Genomic DNA, 23,943 nt, shown 5'->3' with positions numbered 1-23,943 from the left:
AAAATCTGAACTCAATTCTTGTGAAAATAAATAACCCAGCTAATTTCCATGTTTCCCTGTATGCTTGTTTTATTTTATTGATTAAAAAATCCAACCACACATCTTACAAAAGAAAAGAAAACCATCAGGACACTGACATCATAGCACACTGTTTTACAAAAGATTGTTCTGTTGGAGGTTCATATCCCCCCAACATACACACAGGTGCTTTTACAAAATGTAAATTAATACTGCACTAAATTGAGAAAATAAAAACATCTAATAAATTAGACATCTAATAAATAGTATATATCATTCAATGGTTCATGTACAAAGCTGAAATAAGATTGTGTTAATAGTTATCTCAAACAATATTTCTTCAGAGAGCAAATCAGAGAAAATAAAGGCAGGCGTGTTTATTATGCAAAAATAGATGTACAACTACCGATACGAGTAGTAACTAAAATAAAATATTTATATATTTGGATTCTCTACTATCTATTGTATTTACATTAAAAGTCGTGTGGCCTCATTATGTGCAGTGATGGATTTCTTCAACTGTTTTATGCATACATCATGTGTTAATAAATGTGTTTATAAAATGCCCAAACATAATTGTCAAAAACTAAACACACAAAGTACATTGCATTTGATTTCAGTCCGTAAGTGCATCTTTTTCTCTCCATCACAGGGTCGGAGTTCAATCCGACATATGCCAAGTCTTCGGTGCCAACATTGATCCTGACATTTGATGACTTATGGCGACTTACAGTCAAGGAGGTTGCAGTGTTTAACCGACAGATTGTTTGTGGAGGAGACTGTACTAAAGAGTCCCATATCATTTCAAAGACGCATACATATATTTGCATGCATGTGAATGCACACAAAGTCTACATGGAATGATTACAATGGATGTTTCTTGTGGAGTTCTGTTTGGGTCAAGGGCCATTACGAAAACCTTTTAAACCACTTTAAAATCATATTCACTTTAGACTCGCTGGATTAGCCTATATTAGATTGTAAAACATATTCTGCCTACCTTTTGATTTCAAATAACAAAGACCTGTGAATGTAGGGATAGGTTAGGCTAATCATGTAGTTTAAAAAAAAAATACATCTAACCCAATCTCTTTTCAGTAACATAACGGGGTTCCACATTTTGTAGAACATTTTGAGAAAATACTCCAACTACTTATACGTAAGATTTTTTTTGTGACAAAACAACCAACATTGTGGATGAAAAAATGCAGCTAAAAACACTTCTCAAAATGCCTTATAAAATGAAAGGAAAACTTATTGAAGTGGCACAGCAGTCATAGACAGGAACCTCTACATCAAGAGGTGGAGTCGCCTGAATCAGCCAACTATACAGGGTTGTCAGCTATGTGTCACAAAACATAACTGAACAATATAACAGCCCCTACAGTGCTGAACTATGCAAAGGCATTGTGGAGTTACAATAACAAAAATCACAACTTTTCTAGAAAAATGGATCATTAGTTGTGAGTCTGACCCCAAAGGGTGTAAAAAGACTTTCAGGATGAAGCAGACCTTGGTACAGCTGGAAGCCACATTACATACTAGACCCTGTTTGAAAGGAAGCCTGTTGTGAGGGACTTCAGTTTAGTTTTAGCGGGGGGTTACGCTCATATTAGCATGCAGTGAAACAGGCGTACGTTGCTTTTCAACAGTTTGCTAATATGAAGAAGCGGATGAGTGATTCCAATGATCAAATCTACTGTCATTCAAGGCGCCAACTACCATCACTAGTGTCAGAGTAGAACATATTTCAACTAGTCCTATGATTTCATAGTGTAAAATTCATGCTCATGGGTATTGCTTGGAAATTAAATATTACATGTACACATACAGTACTTACAGCCAAAAAGTATGCACCCAATCTTTGATAACATTCTTGTAACAGTGCTGTAATTCACTAAGAAATAAACCTCATAAAAAATGACTCTTTATGATTTGATTTATTTTTCCATAAGAAACAAATATTTCTAAAATAATCAAAAACCTATCAGGACAGAAGTTAAAAATTAGTTGGTAAAAAAAATATTTACATGGCATACAATGTCTTGAGGGTCTTGATTGATCCAGTAAATAATGTAGATCATAAACAGAGGGTCTGTGTAACAAAGATACATATTGTTATATGTAGCCTCAGACATCCCCTATGTGGAACACAATAACAATTCGCTGTGGTTTAGTCTCTGGACTGGCAAAGCAAGTCAAGTTGTGGTACGATACAGTAGAAGGCCTTTCATTGAGGGTACTGCTCCCCCTGTTGGAAAACAGTACAAATGTCATATTTCAATTCCACAACAACTGCTCAAATTTGCTGTGGCTACAGTGTTGCTACACAGTATGCTCTGTTTCATCAAGTAACAAAGGGAACAAAAACACAAATTCTGAACTTTAAAATCATCCCTTACTTCAATGAGAAGTACTGAGACCTACATAAGAGACATACGCATGGATATCTAAACTGACAAAATGATTAAGGCAACAGACAAAATAAGATAAAATAAAATAAAAGTAACTTGGCGGTGACCGTTGTATAATTGAAGACCCCCCTTTTCGTTCTACTAACCATCTACCATTCCAACCCACCTTCTGCCACCCATGTCCCTGCTCCCACCAAGTTAGTGTTGCGATAAGAAGAGAAAGGAGCTAGAGACGTTGAGACAGGGGATCGGGAGGGGGGGATCGGGGCATCTGTTCTCTGCTTGGTGAAGATGCCTGAAATGTAATGACAACCAGTGTGTCAGTTTAGTAGTCAGTTTGCACGCAGTTAGTGAGTGGTCCCCTCAGGTTGGGGTGGCCAGAGAGGGTTCAGGGCCGGGCCTCATCAGCGGGAGTGGAACGAGAGGAGAGGGGAGGGACAGGTGCTTAGAGCTGAGAGTCAGCCCCCAGGCTGTTGAGCTCCTCTGGCGAGTGCTTCTCTCCACCAGTACCAGCCGACTGGCGGAACCTGGCCGAGATCTCATCAAACGTCCGGCCCTTGGTCTCAGGCACCTTGAAGTAGGTGAAGATGAAGAAGCTGAGCAGCAGTATGGTGAAGATGACAAAGACATAAGGGCCACACAACTCCTGTAGGGTGAGACGGAGAAGAGAAGAAGAGAGAACATTGATGACACAGTTTATTAAGCAGTGGGCTCCAAACAAACGTGTATTCAAACTACCGTTCATATATATCAAGATTAGTATTTCTACAACATTTACCATGTTGAGCATCTGACTAACAAGGCTGTGCTCAGTGCTTACCTCTACATACTGGAAGGCCATGCCCACTATGAAGTTGGCAGTCCAGTTGGAGAAGCCAGCCACAGCGAAGGCCGAGGGCCGGGGACCCTGGGAGAACAGCTCAGCCACAATGAACCAGGGGATGGGACCCGGGCCGATCTCAAAGAACGCCACAAAGGCAAAGATGGCCACAATACTCACGTAGGACATCCATGGCAGCTTGTCCTGATGGAGAACAAACAGACAGCAGGGGGTTAAACTACTGGTATTCATTCTACATATTACATTAACAAGGACTAGTATGAAAAAACAAGTGTTTTTCCTCATTGATTCCTTATGAGAGCTGCTACCATTATGTGAAGTGTGTTATAGTTAGTCTAATTACCAGCAGAGCCAGAGCGATGGTCATCAGGACGGCAGCGCCTGCCATTCCTATCAGCCCCAGCAGGTGGAGAGACCTGCGTCCAGTACGCTCCACCACAAACAGCTGAGGAACGGAGAGAGGATTGAATTATACTGTCTAAACACAAATTAAGTGCATCATGCATCATGTGCACCAAAAATGACACAAACACACCCGTATCTGCCATAGGTACTCACCGACACCACAGTGAAGGCCGTGTTGACCACACCGGCACCAATTGTAGCATAAACAGGCTGAGCAACTCCGGCCTTCTCAAAGATACGGGTAGAGTAGTAGAAAACCTGGAGGAAACCAACAGCATAGATTAAAGTTACAAAATAGACATGGCAGTATAGGTGTTTGTATATGTGGAGTGTGTGTTAGTGGTGAGAAGTATGAGAAGTAACTCACAGCGTTGATGCCAGAAAGCTGCTGGGAGAGCTGGAGCATGATAGCGATGAAGATGGGCTGGCGGTAGAGTGGTGAGCGGAACAGCTCTAGGATGGTCACCTTCTTCTCCCTCATCATCTGCCTGGCCTCCTCCTTCATCTCCTGCATGTCTGCACTTACGTCTGTGGTTCCACGCAGCTTCTTCAGGACTGACAGGGACAGAGAGAGAATGGAGGTTACATTACAGTCTGCTAGGGCTGGGTCACTCCATACCTGGTAAAGTCAGACAATTCAGGGATGAGTTTAAATTCAACTAATGAATTGAAAATAAGCCATTATTTTAGATTCAGAAGCTTTTCAAGTCATTCAATCTGACAGACCTGAAATTGGCTGAACTGATGACATATGAATGTGTGTTTGTGTGTAAATGTACTCTACTCACCAGTTTTGGCCTTGTTCTCCTCATTGCGGTTGATGAGGAGGAAGCGGGGGCTCTCTGGGCAGAAGGGCAACAGGGCACACTGCGCCAGGGCTGGGATGAAGGTGAAGCCCAGCAGGAAGGGCCACAGAAACTCGTTCCCCAATAAGGCCTCCATGCCAAACACCTGAACCAAAACACATCGTTAGACCACCATCAGATTAAGCCTTCTTGTGCAAACTACCGCCATACCTTACTTATTTGTTAACCTAAAGACGTATGAGCAGCCAGACCGAGCCGGTCTCAGGGATGGCTAACTCTGGAGACCCTTCAACCTATAATAATAATAATATATTCCATTTAGCAGACGTTTTTATCCGAAGAGACTTGCATGCGTACATTTTATGTGATCCGGGCAATCAAACCCACTATCCCGAAGTTGCAAGTGCCATGTTCTATCAACTGAGCGGTAAATCCGTTTTTAGTTTTTTGGAATAATGTGGAATGTGTGGAATAATCTCCAAAATCAGACATTTTATGATTTGGTGCTTCTAGGGCAATTCAGACGGCTGATTGAGGACATATTTACTGAAACATATATTTATTTTCTATGATTGTGTTCTGTATTTCTGTTTTGCTTTGGTAGTGTATTGATTTTTTTGTAATTAGTGGGCTCATCTGTAAATGAGACCCTGGTCTCAGCCGGACTCCCTGTCAAAATACATTTTTTGTTACGTTACAGCCTTAATCAAAAATGTTTAAAGTTGTTTATTTTCCTCATCAATCTACACACAATACCCCATAATGACAAAGCAAAAACTGTTTTTTAGAAATGTTTTCTAATCTATAAAAAAAACTGAAATATTGCATTTACATAAGTATTCAGACCCTTTACTCAGTACTTTGTTGAAGAACCATTGGCGGTGATTCCAGCCTTGTGTCTTCTTGGGTAGGACACTACAAGCTTGGCACACCTGTATTTGGGGAGTTTCTTCCATTCCTCTCTGCAGATCCTCTAAAGCTGTCAGGTTGGATGGGGATGGTCGCTACACAGCTATTTTCAGGTCTCTACAGAGATGTTCGAATCGAGTTCAAGTACGGACTTTGGCTGGGCCACTCAAGGACATTAAGAGACTTGTCCCGAAGTCACTCCTGCATTGTCTTGGCTGTGTGCGTAGAATCGTTGTGCTGTTTGAAGGTGAACCTTCGCCCGAGTCTGAGGTCCTGAACGCTTTGGAGCAGGTTTTCATCAAGGATCTCTATGTACTTTGCTCCGTTAATCTTTCCCTCGATTCTGACAAGTCTCCAGGTCCCTGCCCCTGAAAAATGTCCCCACAGCGTGATGCTGCCACCACCATGCTTCACCGTAGAGATGGTGCAAGGTTTCCTCCAGGAGTTCAATCTTGGTTTCATCAGACCAGAGAATCTTGTTTCTCATGGTCTGAGAGTCTAAGGTGCCTTTTGGCAAACTCCAAGCAGGCTGTCATGTGCCTTTTACTGAGGAGTGGCTACCGTCTGGCCACTCTACCATAAAGGCCTGATTGATGGAGTGCTGCAGAGATGGTTGTCCTTCTGGAAGGTTCTCCCATCTCCACAGAGGAACTCTAGAGCTCTGTCAGAGTAACCATCGTGTTCTTGGTCACCTCCCTGACCGAGGCCCTTCTCCCTCGATTGTTCAGTTTGGCCGGACGGCCAGCTCTGGGAAGAGTCTTGGTGGTTCCAAACTTCTTCCATTTAAGAATGCTGGAGGCCACTGTGTTCTTGGGGACCTTCAATGCTGCAGAACTGTTTTGGCACCCTTCCCCAAATCTGTGCCTCAACACAATCCTGTCTCAGAACTCTACGGAGAATTCCTTCGACCTCATGGCTTGGTTTTTGCTCTGACATGCACTGTAATCTGTGCGACCTTATATAGACACGTTTGTACCTTTCCAAATCATGTCCAATCAATTGAATTTGCCACAGGTGGACTTCAATCATGTTGTAGAAACATCTCAAGGATGATCAATGGAAACAGGATGCATAGAGTCTCTTAGCAAAGGGTCTGAATACTGTAAATAAGGTTTTTGCTTTGTCATTATAGGTAGTGTGTGCAAATTGCTGAGGATTTGTATTTATTTAATACATTTTAGAATAAGGCTGTAACATAACAAAATGTGGAAAAAGTTAAGTGGTCTGAATACTTTCCGAAGGCACTGTATTATCCATTACTCTCCATATAATATCCCTGTGGCCACTGGCACTGACCTGTGCCATCAGGATGCCCGTGACAATGCCCAGCTGGTGGAGGGTACCCAGGGCTCCTCGAAGGGCAGTGGGAGCCACCTCACCCACGTACATGGGTACAAAGCCAGTTGAGAGGCCGGAGTAAAGTCCCACCACGAAGCGCCCGATGATCAGCATCTCCCATGAGCCACCCATCTTAGAGAAGCCCATGAGAGCAGCGGAGACAAAGGCCAGCACGTTGGCCATGAGCATGGAGTTCCTCCTGTGGGTACCACAGAAATAGTCAATTACAATTACTGTACAAACCTTTACATGTCACACATATTAAACAGTACGTCATATAATCTCACATAACACAGTTGTAAATAAACATTGTAAAATTACGTATTTACCTGCCAAAGCGGTTGACAAACAGGCCCACGGAGAAGGAGCCGAAGATACCGCCGACAGAGAAGATGGCGACGGAGACGGACCACAGGGTGGTGAGGGAGGTCTTGGAGATGGGCTCCTGGTAGCGGTATGACCATGTATCATTGAGGAACCTCTCAATAACCTAGCAGAGAAGGCAAACGAAACAGTGCCAAAGAAAGAAATCACAGTCAATTGTTCGCTTGTTTTTTTAATTGAAGATTATTGTCCTCATTGCCATTGGCCAGGTGACTGCTGTTTAGGTGTCTGGCCAGTAGATGACGGTATAGGATTGGATTTCAGGGCCATGTTTCGTATGAAAAACGTTCTCAACGTTGTAGATAGAATTGCCACAAATAGAGCCGGCATTCTTATTCTACATGTTAGAGATGCATGTTTGTTCTACATAGTATATTTCTATCTGAACGTTCCAAAAAGTTGCGTCCTACTGAACACGCCCATCGTTTTCCTTCAACAAGGAAGTTTATGAAAGAGTGAAGCGTTGGGTTTCAGCCCCTTCCCCCACAGTGACTTATCAGTGTTGACAAAAATACATAAGTCCGCCCAGCTTGTGATGGAAGTTAAGCTGTACAGGCTGGGAAGAATGTGCCCTCTATCTAGCACTTCTAGCACTCAGCAAGCACTGAGCCCAGCCTCCTCCTGTCCTTATCTCCCAAATATCACCGCTGGCTCCTGTCATGTGCTTTGCTGATAGATTATACAATATACTTCTTTACCGATACTTACATAACGCTGAGTGAGTCATATAGAACTGATAATGTATGTATAAGTCAGCTGAGGGGTAGGCTGTTCAAGATATGGCATAGGGTATATCATATTTTATACAGACCCAGAAAGCTAAACTAATTATTCTGCAAAGAAGTGATGACAAATCTAATATAGCCTAGCCTAGTCAGCCTAACACTGTCCAATAAAATCAACATTCTTACAGATAGAGAATGTCTGGTGTCTGACTCAAGACCTAGCAAGCACCTGGCCACAATGAAATACACTGTTCATTCATGACTGTTGACCCTGCTCTGATTAAAGTGTTAATGCCTCTGTGGACTCCTGGCTAGGCAGGCAGTCAGGTCTGTCTGTGCTACAAGGTGCCCAATTTGGAGCGGGCAGGGAGGCAGAAGGACAAACAGGACAGCAGCCCAGGGCCCTTGAGAGACACCTAATCTAATCAGTGCTGCACTCTTTAGAGCGGAGGGCCTGCGTCACAACAACCAGCATCACTCCATCCCTAATCATAGAGAAAGAGAGAGAGAGGGGGAGGTAGGTTGGGGATAATCTAGGGTTTCCATATATAGTAGCAATGCTGTTCTCACATTTACCCTAAATCTGGATGTGTCTCTATGTTCAGCAACACTGTCGTTTCTGTGAACACTTCCCTGCACTCTGTATGTTGCTCCTAAACAGCTGTGGCATGGTGTGGTATTACTGAGCATGTGTCAGTGTGCTTACAGTATTAGTGTTTTATTAGAATTTTTCCTTCACTTTGACATTGTAGAGTCTTTTGTGTAGACTGTTGACAAAAAATGGCAATTAAATACATTTGAATCCCACTTTGTAACACAACAAAATGTGTAAAAACTAAAAGGGTTTGAATACTTTCTGAAGGCACTGTATGCAGTAATCAATATCAGTAGTACTATAAAATAATGTAAAACAGTGCTGGATCACAGACAACAATGGCAGCACAAGGTAGCCACTTAAGACATAATGACAGACAGATGAGTGTGTAATGGAGCAATAAGTTGTCTCCTGAGAGAGGAACACCAGGACAGGAGTAAGCTCAGACTGCAGATTAGTGGGATGAAGGGACATGTCCAGAGCCCTCATTTGACAAAGTTAAGGTAGAAGGCCTGTCTGTCCCGTGTATCTAGAGTAGAGGCTGACCAATATGTTTTTAGGGGTCCGATACGATTTATGTTTTTTTTGGGGGGGGGACAAAACTTACTGATACCGATATCTGCTGATATACTGTTTTACGCCGGGGAAATTAAAAACTAAACAACTGTCCAAGAACTATGCTTCAAGAAGATTTCTTACATTGTGACAATAATGACATATTATGAGAATGGACGCAAGTGTTCAGATAAGCATTAGATTCATGTTTATCATCCTATTTATTGAATATCAGTTATCGGTGGAATTATTGTCCAATACTGATATAGCAAAAAAAGGCCAATATGTAAGGGATACATTACCTTGGAAATAATGGACAACACAGCGGGGCGAAGTGGAGCTTTGCAAAGTTCATTTTTCCAAGGTAATGTACAGAATGGTGGTGTTTATCCCGCTTATACCACAATTGCCAAAGAAAACAATACTTATGGACACATTTACCAGTAAAAAAAAATATATATATTTTTCATTTTTATAAGCAAATTCATACTTTCTCATCATTTGGTTGCTCTCATCATTCAGCAAAGTAGCTGCATTTATGTTTATTTCAGCCATTTTCTATTGATATTCATTTCAATACATCCATAACAATGAGCTGATGATGCCCCCATTTTGCCTGGCATAGCTAGAAAAGTTGGCCTTCTCATCAGGACACTTGTTGACACTGACTGCAAGTTACAAGGAGATCGCACTGCATTTCAAACACTAGGCTTGAAGCTAGCTAAATAGTTTGTTGCTAGTAAACGTGCCAATGACAACCGAATTCTAAAATATCAGTTGCTGAAATCAGCTGGTTTAATTACAACATGTGGGAGGATTTGACAACTTTCGTGGCGGAAGGCAGAGGAGAAACGTATGTTCATCACTCACCACGTCAGGTCATCAGATGCTCCCCAAAAAACATGTCTCTGCAAAAACAAATCAATGCTAGTAAGCCAGCTATTTTTTTTCCCTCGTTGGACCTGCATTTATAATGTATTCAATTTTAGCTTGTGTGGTTGTTGGATTAGATTTCAGTAACTTTGTAGCAAGTACTGTCTGCATGTGTAGGTGGATATTGCGTCATGATTGCAAGGAGTCCTGATATCTTTTCAAACTTTTTTTGGTTTGTGTCCATTCTAGTATGCCCTTCTAGCCAATCAGAAACAAGTATTCAACAATGCTGTGGTATAACAGCTGATACTATTGGTAAACCGATATATCGGTCGGGCTCTAGTATCCTGGCAACAAGGCACCTGGAACTTTGAGCAGAGCTGAGCGCCACAAGGTTTGTTCAGACAAAGAGAAATACTGTGTGTGGCTTAGCCCTTTTACCTGAACTAAGAGATTCTTATGGAGCTTTCAGTAAACAAAACCATTCTGTAGAATTAGCACCTACAGTAAAAAGCTGTCCAGGGGATACACTTACATGTGCAACAGTTTGAAGGAGTAGGGTCAAAGAAACTTGTTTAAGTTAATGGAAAAGAGATTCATTTAATTGATGGAGTCACATATCACTGAGAGCTCCTAAATTATGTTTCCTTTAACGGAGTGAGTAGCACTCTCCTGGCTTTCTCCTCACCTACAGTCTGGCAGGCCCTTCTGGGGCATGGAAACACTCCTTTACACATGAATCACATCACAGAGGTCCTCTAACGGAGAGAGCCTTGGATGAGATAGGCCTACGTCAAGTTATTATTAGCCCCCTTCTTTTCACATGTTGCAGGGAACATCTTGTCTGGCCTAGACAGGCACAGGGGCAGTCCTGTCTGGGAAAAGGTGCCAGTGACGATTTGAAAATGGTGTTGTTGGGATAAATATAGACAAGCCTTCCACGTCCAATTCCGATCAGACACATCAGCCCCCCCCAATCTCACCCCTATGGACTCACCTTCTGAGGGGCGTTGATGACACCTGTGTTGTAACCGAACTGCAGTGAGCCAATCACCGCTGCTCCTACTGTCAGCATCAACTGGAAGGTTACTTGCTGCAAAGAGACAGGAGAGAGAGTCAAGTTAGAAATCACCTATCCTCCAAATCTTGTAGGTACCTAGAGTTGACAGGCTTATTGTATTATGATAACAAATCTGTAGGCGAAGTTATCCCATTTGATGCCATTCCATATAGGCCTAGGTTAGATAGGCCTTTAGGAATATTTTGAGTGAGAACCTAGGTACTGTACTGTAAGGGTTAATCAACTTAGTTTTACAATAACCATTGACTTCATCCTGTTCTACTAGTTAGACAAGTAATTTCACTATGAACACCTTGAAGAGTGACAAGCAAAATGCCCTGATTCGCCTGACTCATGTCCTTTGCATGGACCTTCTGTGTTGTTTTGACTGCACATCACTTTAATGAATGTGGCCCTGGTAATGTTTTAGTTCCTAAATGCTTTTCGACCTCCTCCGAAATGTAAAAAAACCTGCCTAACTTGAGCTGCAGTTTCCGTAGAATGGGCTAGTATCTGACATTGTGCAATAGGTGGTTGTACTGCCCCAAATGTGTGTGATAGTGACGCAACTTGCAAGAAGGCAATCTAGCCCCAGTCCAAGCAGACAGGAGGGGAGAGTTCATCCTCAAACTGTCCACCTCAGGTTGTTGAATGTAAATATTGGTGCATTAGGATCATGTGTCCACACCCAGCTCTCTCAGAGGAGTGGTGGTTTAGTCCCAGGCATTGTTCTTGTTCCGGTTAGTTCTAAAAATCATTTGATGGGCTTAATCCCAGTGGAGCCCCAAGGCAGGCAGAGATTATCCTCATGCCATCAAGTTAACATCACACATAATCCTTTTCAGATAAGCCATTATGCCACTTTCACATTTCATGTAGTGTGTCTGTGGCTAAGTCAGTATTGTAGTCATATTGGGGTTTAGGCTACCCATGAGTTGATTTTTTGAGTTGGTTACTATCGTGAACAGAAGAGGTATGTGGGTTACAGGTAATGGGAGTTTTCCACTGTTTGGGAGTTGTCTGTATCTGTGGTGATGTTTTGGTAGTGACATGTCTGTTCTGTTAAAGTTAGAGTGAGCCTTAGTGGTTCACACCAGTTGTGATGGCAGCTGAGATCCTCTTTCTTACTCATGTTGTGATGTGACTATATTGGGATTCCAAACTTAAAGCCAGTGTAGTTATGACAAGGTCCCACATGTCTGTAAAATGTGTGTGAAAGTGAACCATCCCAAAACTATGACACATACGCTTTAACACATTGTTACAAAAAGCTCTCAACTATATAAACTAAGATATTGAACTTTCATGATTTCAGCGTTGCGTCATTGGTTGTTATAGCCTAAATGTGTTTCTTATTCATGGGTTAAACTAGGCCCACTAGCAGGACTATCTGACAGGGAAAAAGGGTTTATATAAGGCAGCTTTTAAGGGCACTAGTGAAATAACCCTACCTCCCTTAAAATATTTGTTGAGAAGAAATACTCAAGGCTATTCTAAACAAAAGGGGAGGAATAACATTTTTGTGAATTCTGAGATTCTTGCCTGGGGGTATGAAGAGGGTAGGAAGCTAGAAAGTTTGGAAACACTCTGTACAGTGTAGCTCAGTAATAGAAGCCCAAAAAAGGGCAGGCCTGAAAGTTTTGTGGGCCCACCCCACAGTAGCATGTTGACCAATAAGGTTCCACACAATCAATGAGTAGATGGGGTTCAACGAGTGCATCACTGGGTTGTTATAACCAGCCCAAGAACAGGATGTGAACACACACCACACACAAATACACATGTTCAGGAATCCAGAGGTTTTAAAGCTATTGGCTAGGTTCTTAAAGGAGCCATGCTTCCTTTCAGTGAACCAGTTATGTCATTCTTATATAGACAATAACTCACTTTCGTTAAAACACCAGTTTTGAAATTAGCAAGAGAGACAGTCTTCCTTCAACACTACACTCATAGGCTACCTCCATCTTGTTCACTCAAAAGATGTGCAAGTTTTAAATGGCCACTGCTTGAGTGAGTCTGGGACTCTTTAACACAGCCAAACTGGTTTGCAAATACTCCATAAATATGGAACTTCACTGGAGTGTGTGTGTGTGTGTGTGTGTGTGTGTGTGTGTGTGTGTGCGCGCGCATGCGTTGCGTGTGAGTGAGTGTGAGGAACTATGAAACACTCCTCTGTGACATTGCGTTTAAACTAGATACCAGTGTGTAGAGGGAGACCATGCCTTCCCCCCGGCCTAAACACACACACAAACACACACACTGCAAGGAGGAAGAGTTAGGGCAGATCTTGTGTTCTATGCTATCAGAAAACATTCCTTCCTGAAAGGGGATGGTCATGTATCATTTACCTAGGAAACAATGAAGTCACACCCTTCAGCTCGGAGATGGTTGTCGCAGCCTTACAGACTAATACTGGCCCTTTAACACATAATGTCACCAGCTTTTTAAAACAGCTGGCGTCACCAGCCGTGTTAACATTCCGGATAAAGATGTATTAATTTGCATTCAAATGTTTACTTTGAGTCTTTTGATTAGTTAAGCTATACAAAAAGACCTTGTTATCACATGATGACTGATGACTCATGCCCATGTTCAATAAGGAACTAAATGTACTGGTTATATAATAAAACAACATTGTCAATGAAAACAGCTTTCAGTGAGACAACAAAATCAGGAGAGTTTAACTGGCATACTGACAGCATACAAAATCTCTTACCATTTTTAGAACTTGTTTATGTTAACATTTTCCTGGTTCTGTCAGCGCAACCGAACCTCCATGCAAATAAATCTCCTTCTCCTCAGGAGTGAGTCTGTGAATTTCTGCCCAGTCACGGTGATGTGGCTGGCGAATTGTTGACTGTGGCTTTAGGCTTAGTTGGTTATAATTGAATTCATCTAACTTGGAAAAACACAAATTGAATATTTAGATATACAACCTTTTTCCAAAAAAGTGTTTTGCATGATTACAATCAACGTTTACCAACGCCTCATCTAATGCCTCATCGGTGAAACCTCTTCACATTGATGTGATGCATGAGATCGTCTGGGCTTGAGCAAACATCTAAAGTGATCATTCAGCCTGTCCCTTGAGCAACAGTTTACTCAACAAAGTCCAATAGTTAAATTCTTGGAGGTAGTTAGGTAAATGAGATCTACTTCATAAGATCAACACAAGCAGTCCAGACGCAGTAGCCAGTTTATACTGCACTGATGAATGACGATGGTGAGAATGTTCTTAAAAGGAACGAGGAACAGGGGTTGGACCAAAGTTGTATGTAGAGTTGTGAGAGTCAGTTCCAAGTGTAAGATAGAACCTTTTTTCACATAAGCACTTTGTTGCCTAATGTCTGTGACCAAAGCCCTAAAGCAGACACTACTGGTTTTTGGAGGATGTCTGGTGAAATAGAATTACTTCCTGCTCTGTAATGTTTACAGCCACATCTTGCCTGTAAGTTACACCTAATATGCAATAGTTTAGTTCCAGTGAATTGAATCACCTTTGTCTATAATCTATAATTGTCAGTGGTTCCTCTCTTCTAACACCCTAGCCTCTTTTAAAATTACTGCTGGTACACGTTGCATCATATTGAGTGATAGTTTGTGAGTAAACTGTCGTGAACAGCTCTACGTAAACATAACTGGTATCATAGAATCTGTCTGGAAGGAATGGGATGCCTGGGATAATGAGCAGCAGTAGTTCCTGTGTTTGGCTTTTTTCATCACTGGTTATTTGGACAAATCATTCTTTATGTAATTTATCTTTGTTTCATCGTGTCGTTTTTTCTTCATTTTCTTCAGTTTAGTCACATGATTTCTCAATTTGCAGTACATTTGCCCATCAGTTGTGCAGCCAGACTTATTTGCCATTCCTTTTGCTTCATCCCTCTCAACTAGAGGTCGACCGATTATGATTTTTTTCAACGCCGATACCGATATCTGGTTATTGGAGGACCAAAAAAAGCAGATACCGATTAATCGGCTGATTTTATTTATTTATTTGTAATAATGACATTTACAACAATAGTGAATGAACACCTATATTTTAACTTAATATAATACATCAATAAAATCAATTTAGCCTCAAATAAATAATGAGACCTGTTCAATTTGGTTTAAATAATGCAAAAACAAAGTGTTGGAGAAGAAAGTAAAAGTGCAATATGTGCCATGTAAAAAAGCTAACGTTTAAGTTCCTTGCTCAGAACATGAGGACATATGAAAGCTGGTGGTTCCTTTAACATGAGTCTTCAATATTCCCAGGTAAGAAGTTTTAGGTTGTAGTTATTATAGGAATTATCAGACTATTTCTCTCTATACCATTTGTATTTCATACACCTTTGACTATTAGATGTTCTTATAGGCACTTTAGTAATGCCAGTGTAACAGTATAGCTTCCGTTCCTCTCCTCTCCCCTACCTGGGCTCGAACCAGGGACACATCAACAACAGCCACCCTCGAAGCATCGTTACCCATCACTCCACAAAAGCCGCGGCCCTTGCAGAGCAAGGGGAACAAATACTTCAAGGTCTCAGAGCTAGTGACGTCACCGATTGAACCGCTATTAGCGCGCACCCCGCTAACTAGCTAGCCACTTCACATCGGTTACATCAGCCTAATCTCGGGAGTTGATAGGCTTGAAGTCATTAACAGCTCAATGCTTGAAGCACAGCGAAGAGCTGCTGGCAAACGCACGAAAGTGCTGTTTGAGTGAATGCTTACGAGCCTGCTTCCGCCTACCCCTGCTCAGTCAGACTGCTCTATCAAATATCAAATCATATACTTAATTATAACATAATAACACACAGAAATACGAGCCTTAGGTCATTAATATGGTCAAATCCGGAAACTATAATTTCAAAAACAAAACGTTTATTCTTTCAGTGAAATACGGAACCGTTCCGTATTTTATCTAATGGGTGGCATCCATAAGTCTAAATATTCCTGTTAAATTGCACAACCTTCAATGTTATGTCATAATTACGTAAAATTCTGGCAAATTAGTTCGCAACGAGCCAGGCGGCCCAAACTGCTGCATATACCCTGACTCTGCGTGCAATGAACGCAAGAGAAGTGACACAATTTCCCTAGTTTAATATTGCCTGCTAACCTGGATTTCTTATAACTAAATATGCAGGTTTAAAAAAATATACTTCTGTGAATTGATTTTAAGAAAGGCATTGATGTTTATGGTTAGGTACATTCGTGCAACGATTGTGCTTTTTTCGCAAATGCGCTTTTTAAAATAAATCATCCCCAAAATTGTCTGTCTTTGTTAGGAAGAAATATACCCTGACTCCTTTGCACAAAACGCAAGAGAAGTGACACAATTTCCCTAGTTAAAAGAAATTCATATTAGCAGGCAATATTAACTAAATATGCTGGTTTAAAAATATATACTTCTGTGAATTGATTTTAAGAAAGGCATTGATGTTTATGGTTAGGTACATTCGTGCAACGATTGTGCTTTTTTCGCAAATGCGCTTTTGTTAAATAAATCATCCCCAAAGTTGTCTTTTTGTTAGGAAGAAATATACCCTGACTCCTTTGAATGAGCTTGTTAAATCACCCTAGATAAACTAGTAATATCATCAACCATGTGTAGTTAACTAGTGATTATGTTAAGATTGATTGTTTTTTATAAGATACGTTTAATGCTAGCTAGCTCCTTGCTGAACTCGCATAACAGCCTGCCACGCAGTCTCCTCGTGGAGTGCAATGTAATCGGCCATGATTGGTGTCCAAAAATGCCGATTACCGATTGTTATGAAAACTTGAAATCGCCCCTAATTAATAGGTCGACCTCTACTCTCAACTATACAATTTTTCAATTCCTCATCAACCCACAGGGACTTAACATTTTTTTTACAGTCATTTTCTTAATGGGTGCATGCTTATTAATCACTGGGATAAGCAATTTCATAAATGCTTATTAATCACTGGGATAAGCAATTTCATAAATGTGTCAAGTGCAGCGTCTGGTTGCTCATTACACACCACGGACAAACAAATATTCTTTACATCAACAACATAGGAATCACTACAAAACGTATTGTATGACCTCTTATATACTATATTAGGCCCAGCCTTAGGAACTTTGGTCTTCCTAGATATGGCTACGATATTGTGATCATTACATCCAATGGATTTGGATACTGATTTAAAGCAAATTTCTGCTGCATCTCTCCTGTGCTGTTTGTAACTACCCTGGTAGGTTGACAGATAACGTGAACCAGGGTGCAGGCACTGGTTACAGTTTGACGCTTTCCAGGTTGCAGGTACTAGTTACAGTCTGAAGCTTTTTCTTGAGTGGGCAGCCTGATGGAAGCCAGTTAATATTTAAATCAACCAGAAAATATACCTCTCTGTTGCTATCACATACATTATCAAGCATTTCACACATGTTATCCAGATACTGTAGCACTTGGTGGTCTACAGCTGCTTCCCACCAGAATGGGCTTTAGGTGAGGCAGATGAACCTGGAGCCATATTACTTCAACAGCATTTAACATGAGATCCTCTCTAAGTTTTATAGGAATGTGGTTCTGAATATAAATGGCAACACCTCCTCCTTTGGCATTTCTGTCTTTTCTGTAGATGTTATAACCATGTATTGCTACCACTGTATCATCAAAGGTATTATCTAAGTGAGTTTCAGAGATTGTCAGAATCTTTTACTTGCAAATGATTGATTTCCTGAACCTTGTTCTTAAACAACATATGTTAACGTGGGCTATTTTTAGCACTTTCTGGGAGACTTGATTGTTTTCATTGCTTTACTGGGAAGCTTGGCAGAGGCAGACATGCTCATGTTATTTATGTTAGTGCAGGGTGAGCTGCACACAGTGGTCTTCCTACTAAGGCACATCGCCTCATTGCCAACAGTATAACTCTGGTTCATAGGCCCATGATTACTGCATGCAATAGCTGTGGGATCAGCAGAGCCATTCAGGGCAGTTAGAGGGACATAAATTATGTTACTTACATTGTGTCTTCCAATGCCCCTAGGATAATGTACATTTGCTGAAGCACTGTGACAACTCAGCAACACAATGGTAGGGATTAACTGAGCTGGGCTTGGGTCCTGGTCTTAAACATACATAGAGGTCAATGGATAGACTGGGTGGTAGGCATGCAGACAGACTGTTGTCAGACTGTCTGATACTAGACATACGTGTGTATTTAAGATCCATCTCATTTCACACTGATTCTGGTGCAAGAGTTGGTTCAAACCTAACACAATCTCAGATACAGTATAGCTCTCAGGAGAACAAGAGAATAGGCCTTACAGATGTAACCAAACTCTCCTTCACATGAATAGCAATTATCAGAGAGGTCAGTACAGTGTGTACAATGCCTTCCACTTCTTCTAGAAAACTAATTAGGCTCTATGTTTGTGCCAGTTTCAATTACAGCATTCCCAGATCTCTTAATCAAATATTTTATAGAAAAGAGTCATTAGGCCTCATTAGAACAAACACACTGACACATACATTAAAGGGCATACTGAAAGGGCAGTCATGCAGAGGGAAATACAGCTAGTGGACCGTCTTGAAGGAAGGCAGTGGATTGAGTGGAATTAAGCTTTTAGAAGGAAGGAACTGAATGCCCGCTTTGGGCTTAATCAAAAGCCTAAATTGTCAGCTCTGCCAAAAATGTAACTGTTTCTGAGAGAGTTATTCCACTCAACACAGACCAGGTCAACTGTATGCTTGACCCCAATTACCTTGTTTCTTACCCAAGAAAAAAAGAGGCCTCCACTGAACTAAAAACAAAGCCTATTGTTTAGAGTCGAGCTTTGAGAGGACTCACAATTTGTGCCCTAACTGCACATTAATTCAGTCATGTTTTGATTGTCACGCTTTGCGCCAGAGGGGAAAAGCGCTATTAGTTGAATGCTTGTTATCTAGTCTATAAAGGGAACAAATATGTTAGACGGTATTGTTATTTGGAGAGAGGAAGTTAAACAGCCACTAGGTGAGCAGTCAAACATGGGAGGTGTCTATCTGAATAGGTGTATCAAAGTGAGGTCAAAAGGTACTACTTTGCAGACAGATGGGCCAGAACATCATGTGTGCTCAGAGGTGAGTAAGGACAAATGCTTAATATTATGCACACATGATTGAACCATGGCTGGTGACAGCTTGATGGCTTTTTGGCTGTTCATTTTCAACCACACCCTGGGTCACCAACACCTGCTTCCACCCACACGCTGACTGTACCTTCCCTGCCCTGCTGCACACACCCAAAGATCATAAAACGAGCCCGGTATGAAAATCCCAACCACGAGATGCTGATTAATAACACGCTCAGCGCGGTATTAGCCTGGACGCACACTCAAAGCTCAAGCTGCCTGTCGAAAGCAAAACACTAGCCTAATGGGAATTATTGCTTTGACCCCCTGGTGTTTTCCTACTGTGAGTATTCCCCTTTTCGGACCGCCCCTGGCCATCTGCAGTCCTGGTATCTGTGGGAACAGAACAGGACCATTCCCATCACGTCCATGACATAGCTATCCAGCTGAGCGCCAGGAAATCACACAGCTCTGCCAAACCAAAAAAGGGGATACAGAAAAATAACAATTTACATGTTCACCATGTCAACCAAAGTAAACAGTAAGCGAGGACTGGGAGGGACTTTGAAGTTGTTAGGGGGTTAACTAACCACACAGGATCAGCGGTAAGAGTCAGCCATATCAGAGACCAGATGAGTCACGTCTCTTCCTTTTACTACTGTAAACCAACAATAAGCAAATATTACATTAGACAAATAAAAAAATAAAAAAAGTGAAGACCTCATATACTGTGATAAAAAAGATAATCTCAATCTAGACTTTAATGTGCTGCCTTCCCGTGAGTAATGGCATCATGTTTACATGATACAGGCATGATGTCAACAGAGGGGGATGCAGGTTTATTAGCCGGGATACAGGTAATTTATCATCTTTAAAAAGGGATTATGAATAGCCAATTAGGGGCCACACACGTAGGCATACCGCACGATACGATTTGATGCTGGCGCGCATGCTTCATTTCCCCAGCAGCCGGATATCTCACTGCGTCCAAATATGCTGGTGAGCAGCACAGCGCACATGATTTACATTTCAATTGAATGAAACAATGAAATGCTGAGTCAGCTAGTGTAACTTCTTGAAAAAAAGTCTTACCATTCTGAACCCATTGACATTAACAAGCTAACCTAACCAGTTTTTCAGACAAGCTAGCTTGTCCCCCCCCCTCTTTCTCTCTCTCTCTCTCTCAGAGGCACAGACAGACACACAAACACACCGTTTTGTATATTGGTTTCTAAGAATGCTTCTAACTAGTCGTTAGCCTCACTTAAGTGTCACAATTACCTTGCCGCCCGAATCCATCGCCGCAGCGTGGCTTGTCGATATTATTGCTGGCAATCTTTAAATGTCAATACTTTAGTTTGGGTAACTTCCGCGGGTCTTCTTTTGGCTCAGACAACGTGTCTCATTTTTACAGATTCCCGTTAAAAAAAAGTATGACTGATACAATAGGTCATAAAAAATAGTAGCTTCTTCTTTATTTTCAGAGTAAATAAAAAATAGTAGCTTCTTCTTTATTTTCAGAGTAATTCTTTGTTTCCAAAATGACTTCAGTTCATCTTGTTTATTCCCCCTGTGTTATTTCTGCCAACTCAAAATTTAAGATAAATTATGTCCCAAAGTTTTCTTGGGTTTTTGAAGTAGTTCGTTCTTCGAGTAGCCTACAGACTGCTCTTTGTGGAAATAAAACCGTGAATATATGTCCTCTAGTCCGACTACAGTGATTGGCTGACGCAAGAGTTTAGTTCGGCCCATGGAGGTGTGTAAGGAGGCCGGTTTCTATCTCTGAACTTCTATTGGTTTAAACGTGCACCGCTTTCACGAGGTTCCGACATTAATACCGAATAGTGTCACGTCGTTGTGTTGAAGAAATAGGGTAGGTAGTTGTGTTAAGCACGTCCTCCTTAATCTGTTTAATTGCACTGATACATTTTTCTGGTGTTATTACAATTTGGTGGAGGCGCGAGCCATGTAATAACATGGTTATTATTATACTGGTCCGACTCATGCACCAAGGGGGCGCAAATTTACCCACCATTGCTGATAGTTTTAGTTCATGGCGTGAAATGACAAGGACAGTGGGTGATGCGCCACCTTTTCATCTAATTTGCAACCCCCAAGTAGGCTATTTATAGGCTAACGTGATCTCGCCCACTATAAGGATAGCATCTCCATACTTAATAATACTTAATAATCAGTACTTTATCCCAATACTAACAGAGAACAGGTAGCCCAGGCCTTCTAATGATAACTTTGAAGGACAGCCCTGATTATTAGGCACACACAAGACAGCATCCAGTCAGTCATCCTTTGTTTCTAAGCATCTTGCTGTATCCCTGTGTGTTCAGTCCTTCATAAACAATGTTTCAAACATCCAACATCTGATCTTTGACCAACGCTGGTGATGTGACATGGGTGCCCTCTATTCAAAACCATATTGTGATTGAGATGTTTGTTATTAGAGGCGTGTAAAAACAAATATTTTCATGTGAATAAATGAAACTGCGTAATACCTTTTGTTTGAGATGGCTGGGAAGTGTCCGGTCTGAGTGCATGCAAAAAATTACAAAAATAATCTTGAGAACAGAAAGGAAAATGCATGTGTTTATACAGTGGAAATGAAAGAGACGGAAACAGGATAAAAAATGTTAGAAATGGAAGAAATGTGTTCCCTTTTAGTTTCATCTATTCCCTTTGAAACCTTGAAAAAACAAAAACAGGCAAATACAGAGACAAAGGCCGGTGAGTATGCCATTTGGACCGAACTGGCCTAAAGATGGGGCCACAGCGTCTCCTGACCCCTCCTGTCTCAGCCTCCAGTATTTATGCTGCAGTAGTTAATGTGTCGGGGGGCTAGGGTCAGTTTGTTATATCTGGAGTACCTCTCCTGTCCTATTCGGTGTCCTGTGTGAATCTAAGTGTGCGTTCTCTAATTCTCTCTTTCTCTCTCTCTCTCTCTCTCTCGGAGGACCTGAGCCCTAGGACCATGCCCCAGGACTACCTGACATGATGACTCCTTGCTGTCCCCAGTCCACCTGGCCGTGCTGCTGCTCCAGTTTCAACTGTTCTGCCTTATTATTATTCGACCATGCTGGTCATTTATGAACATTTGAACATCTTGGCCATGTTCTGTTATAATCTCCACCCGGCACAGCCAGAAGAGGACTGGCCACCCCACATAGCCTGGTTCCTCTCTAGGTTTCTTCCTAGGTTTTGGCCTTTCTAGGGAGTTTTTCCTAGCCACCGTGCTTCTACACCTGCATTGCTTGCTGTTTGGGGTTTTAGGCTGGGTTTCTGTACAGCACTTTGAGATATCAGCTGATGTACGAAGGGCTATATAAATAAATTTGATTTGATTTGATTTGATTTAAAGCAACAGGCTGCAGTACAGAGGTGGAGGAAGACCAACATGGTATTTCACATATTCTGGAGGTTTGTCATGTCTGAATAATCATGAGGCAATCTCAAATCAAATCAAATGTTATTGGTTACATACAGTACACGTGCTTAGCAGATGTTATTGTGATTGTAGCAAAATTCTTGTGCATCTAGTTCCGACAGTGCAGCAATATCTAACAAGTAATGTCTAACAATTTCACAACAAATACCTAATACACACAAATCTAAGTAAAGGAATAGAAAAATAATATATAAATATATGGATGAGCAATTTCATAGCAGCATAGGCTAAGATGCAATAGATAGAATAGTATATAATACAGTATATACACATGAGATGAGTAATACGTGAACATTAGGGGCGGCAGGTGGCCTAGTGGTTAGAGCGTTGGACTAGTAACCGAAAGGTTGCAAGATCAAATCCCAGAGCTGACAAGGTAAAACTGTTGTTCTGCTCCTGAACAAGGCAGGACTGGAAAAAAAATATATGGATGAGCAATTTCATAGTGGCATAGGCTAAGATGCAATAGATATAATACAGTATATACACATGAGATGAGTAATACGTGAACATTAGGGGTGGCAGGTGGCCTAGTGGTTAGAGCGTTGGACTAGTAATTGAAAGGTTGCAAGATCAAATCCCAGACCTGACAAGGTAAAACTGTTGTTCTGCTCCTGAACAAGGCAGGACTGGAAAAATAATATAAAAATATATGGATGAGCAATTTCATAGTGGCATAGGCTAAGATGCAATAGATATTATAGAATATAATACAGTATATACACATGAGATGAGTAATATGTGAACAGTAGTGGTTAGAGTGTTGGACTAGTAACCAAAAGGTTGCAAGATCAAATCCCATAGCTGACAAGTTAAAACTGTTGTTCTGCTGTCATTGAAAATAAGAATTTGTTCTTAACTGACCTGCCTAGTTAAATAAAGGTAAAATATTTATTAAAGTGACTAGTGTTCATTTATTAAAGTGGCCAATTATTTCAAGTCTGTATGTAGGCAGCATCCTCTCTGTGCTCGTGATGGCTATTTAACAGTCTGATGACCTTGAGATAGAAGCTGTGTAATGCTGGGGATCCTAGTGCTCTCTCAGGTCCCAGCTTTTTGATGCACCTCGCCTTCTGGATGATAGCGGGGTGAACAGGCAGTGGCTCGGGTGGTTGTTGTCCTTGATTACCTTTTTGGCCTTCCTGTGACATCGGGGGCTGTAGGGTGTCCTGGAGAGCCCTCTCGTTGTGGGCGGTGAAGTTTCCATACCAGGCAGATGCTCTCAATTGTGCATCTGTAAAAGTTTGTGAGGGTTTTAGGTAACAATCGAAGTTTTGATTTGTGAAATAAAAAATTGTCACTCAAAACTAGTTCCATTGGTGACACTAAAAATAGCCTAGTTATTTTCTATTTTCATCACACCCTAACCTTGTGATGCAAAATCATAAGCTTATTTACCAAGGAATGGTGTAGGAATGTCAAGGCTGAGCAATTAACAGATCATCAAAGATTGTCAAAAGGTGTTATACACGTTCAGGAGTTATAATGCAGT

The 23,943-nt window shown here is 41.3% G+C and overlaps 1 protein-coding gene across 4 annotated transcripts; it reads right to left on the bottom strand.

Annotated features, from left to right (window-relative positions):
- Window positions 1-51: 51 nt before the first annotated feature.
- Window positions 52-23,673, bottom strand: LOC112254454 (solute carrier family 2, facilitated glucose transporter member 1). Of its 4 annotated transcripts, XM_024427058.2 has the most exons (11): window positions 20,276-20,676; window positions 19,337-19,387; window positions 10,861-10,956; window positions 7,061-7,221; window positions 6,690-6,930; window positions 4,467-4,629; window positions 4,046-4,233; window positions 3,832-3,936; window positions 3,617-3,718; window positions 3,253-3,456; window positions 52-3,078 (listed from the first exon to the last, which is right to left on the bottom strand). In XM_024427058.2, exons 1-11 carry the CDS (start codon window positions 20,291-20,293, stop codon window positions 2,878-2,880), a joined length of 1,530 nt encoding a protein of 509 aa, XP_024282826.1. In that variant the 5' UTR covers window positions 20,294-20,676; the 3' UTR covers window positions 52-2,877. The 4 variants fall into 4 exon arrangements, with proteins under 4 accessions (XP_024282826.1, XP_024282825.1, XP_024282828.1 ...); XM_024427057.2 differs by lacking the exons at window positions 19,337-19,387; window positions 20,276-20,676 and adding an exon at window positions 23,581-23,673; XM_024427060.2 differs by lacking the exon at window positions 19,337-19,387 and having other exon boundaries at window positions 20,276-20,675.
- Between the last annotated feature and the right edge of the window lie 270 nt (window positions 23,674-23,943).

This window comes from Oncorhynchus tshawytscha, linkage group LG07, assembly GCF_018296145.1.
Source record: "Oncorhynchus tshawytscha isolate Ot180627B linkage group LG07, Otsh_v2.0, whole genome shotgun sequence".
Taxonomy (NCBI): domain Eukaryota; kingdom Metazoa; phylum Chordata; class Actinopteri; order Salmoniformes; family Salmonidae; genus Oncorhynchus; species Oncorhynchus tshawytscha.
Note: the sequence above shows the minus strand (reverse complement) of the source record. Positions and strands in the feature narration are given on the sequence as shown.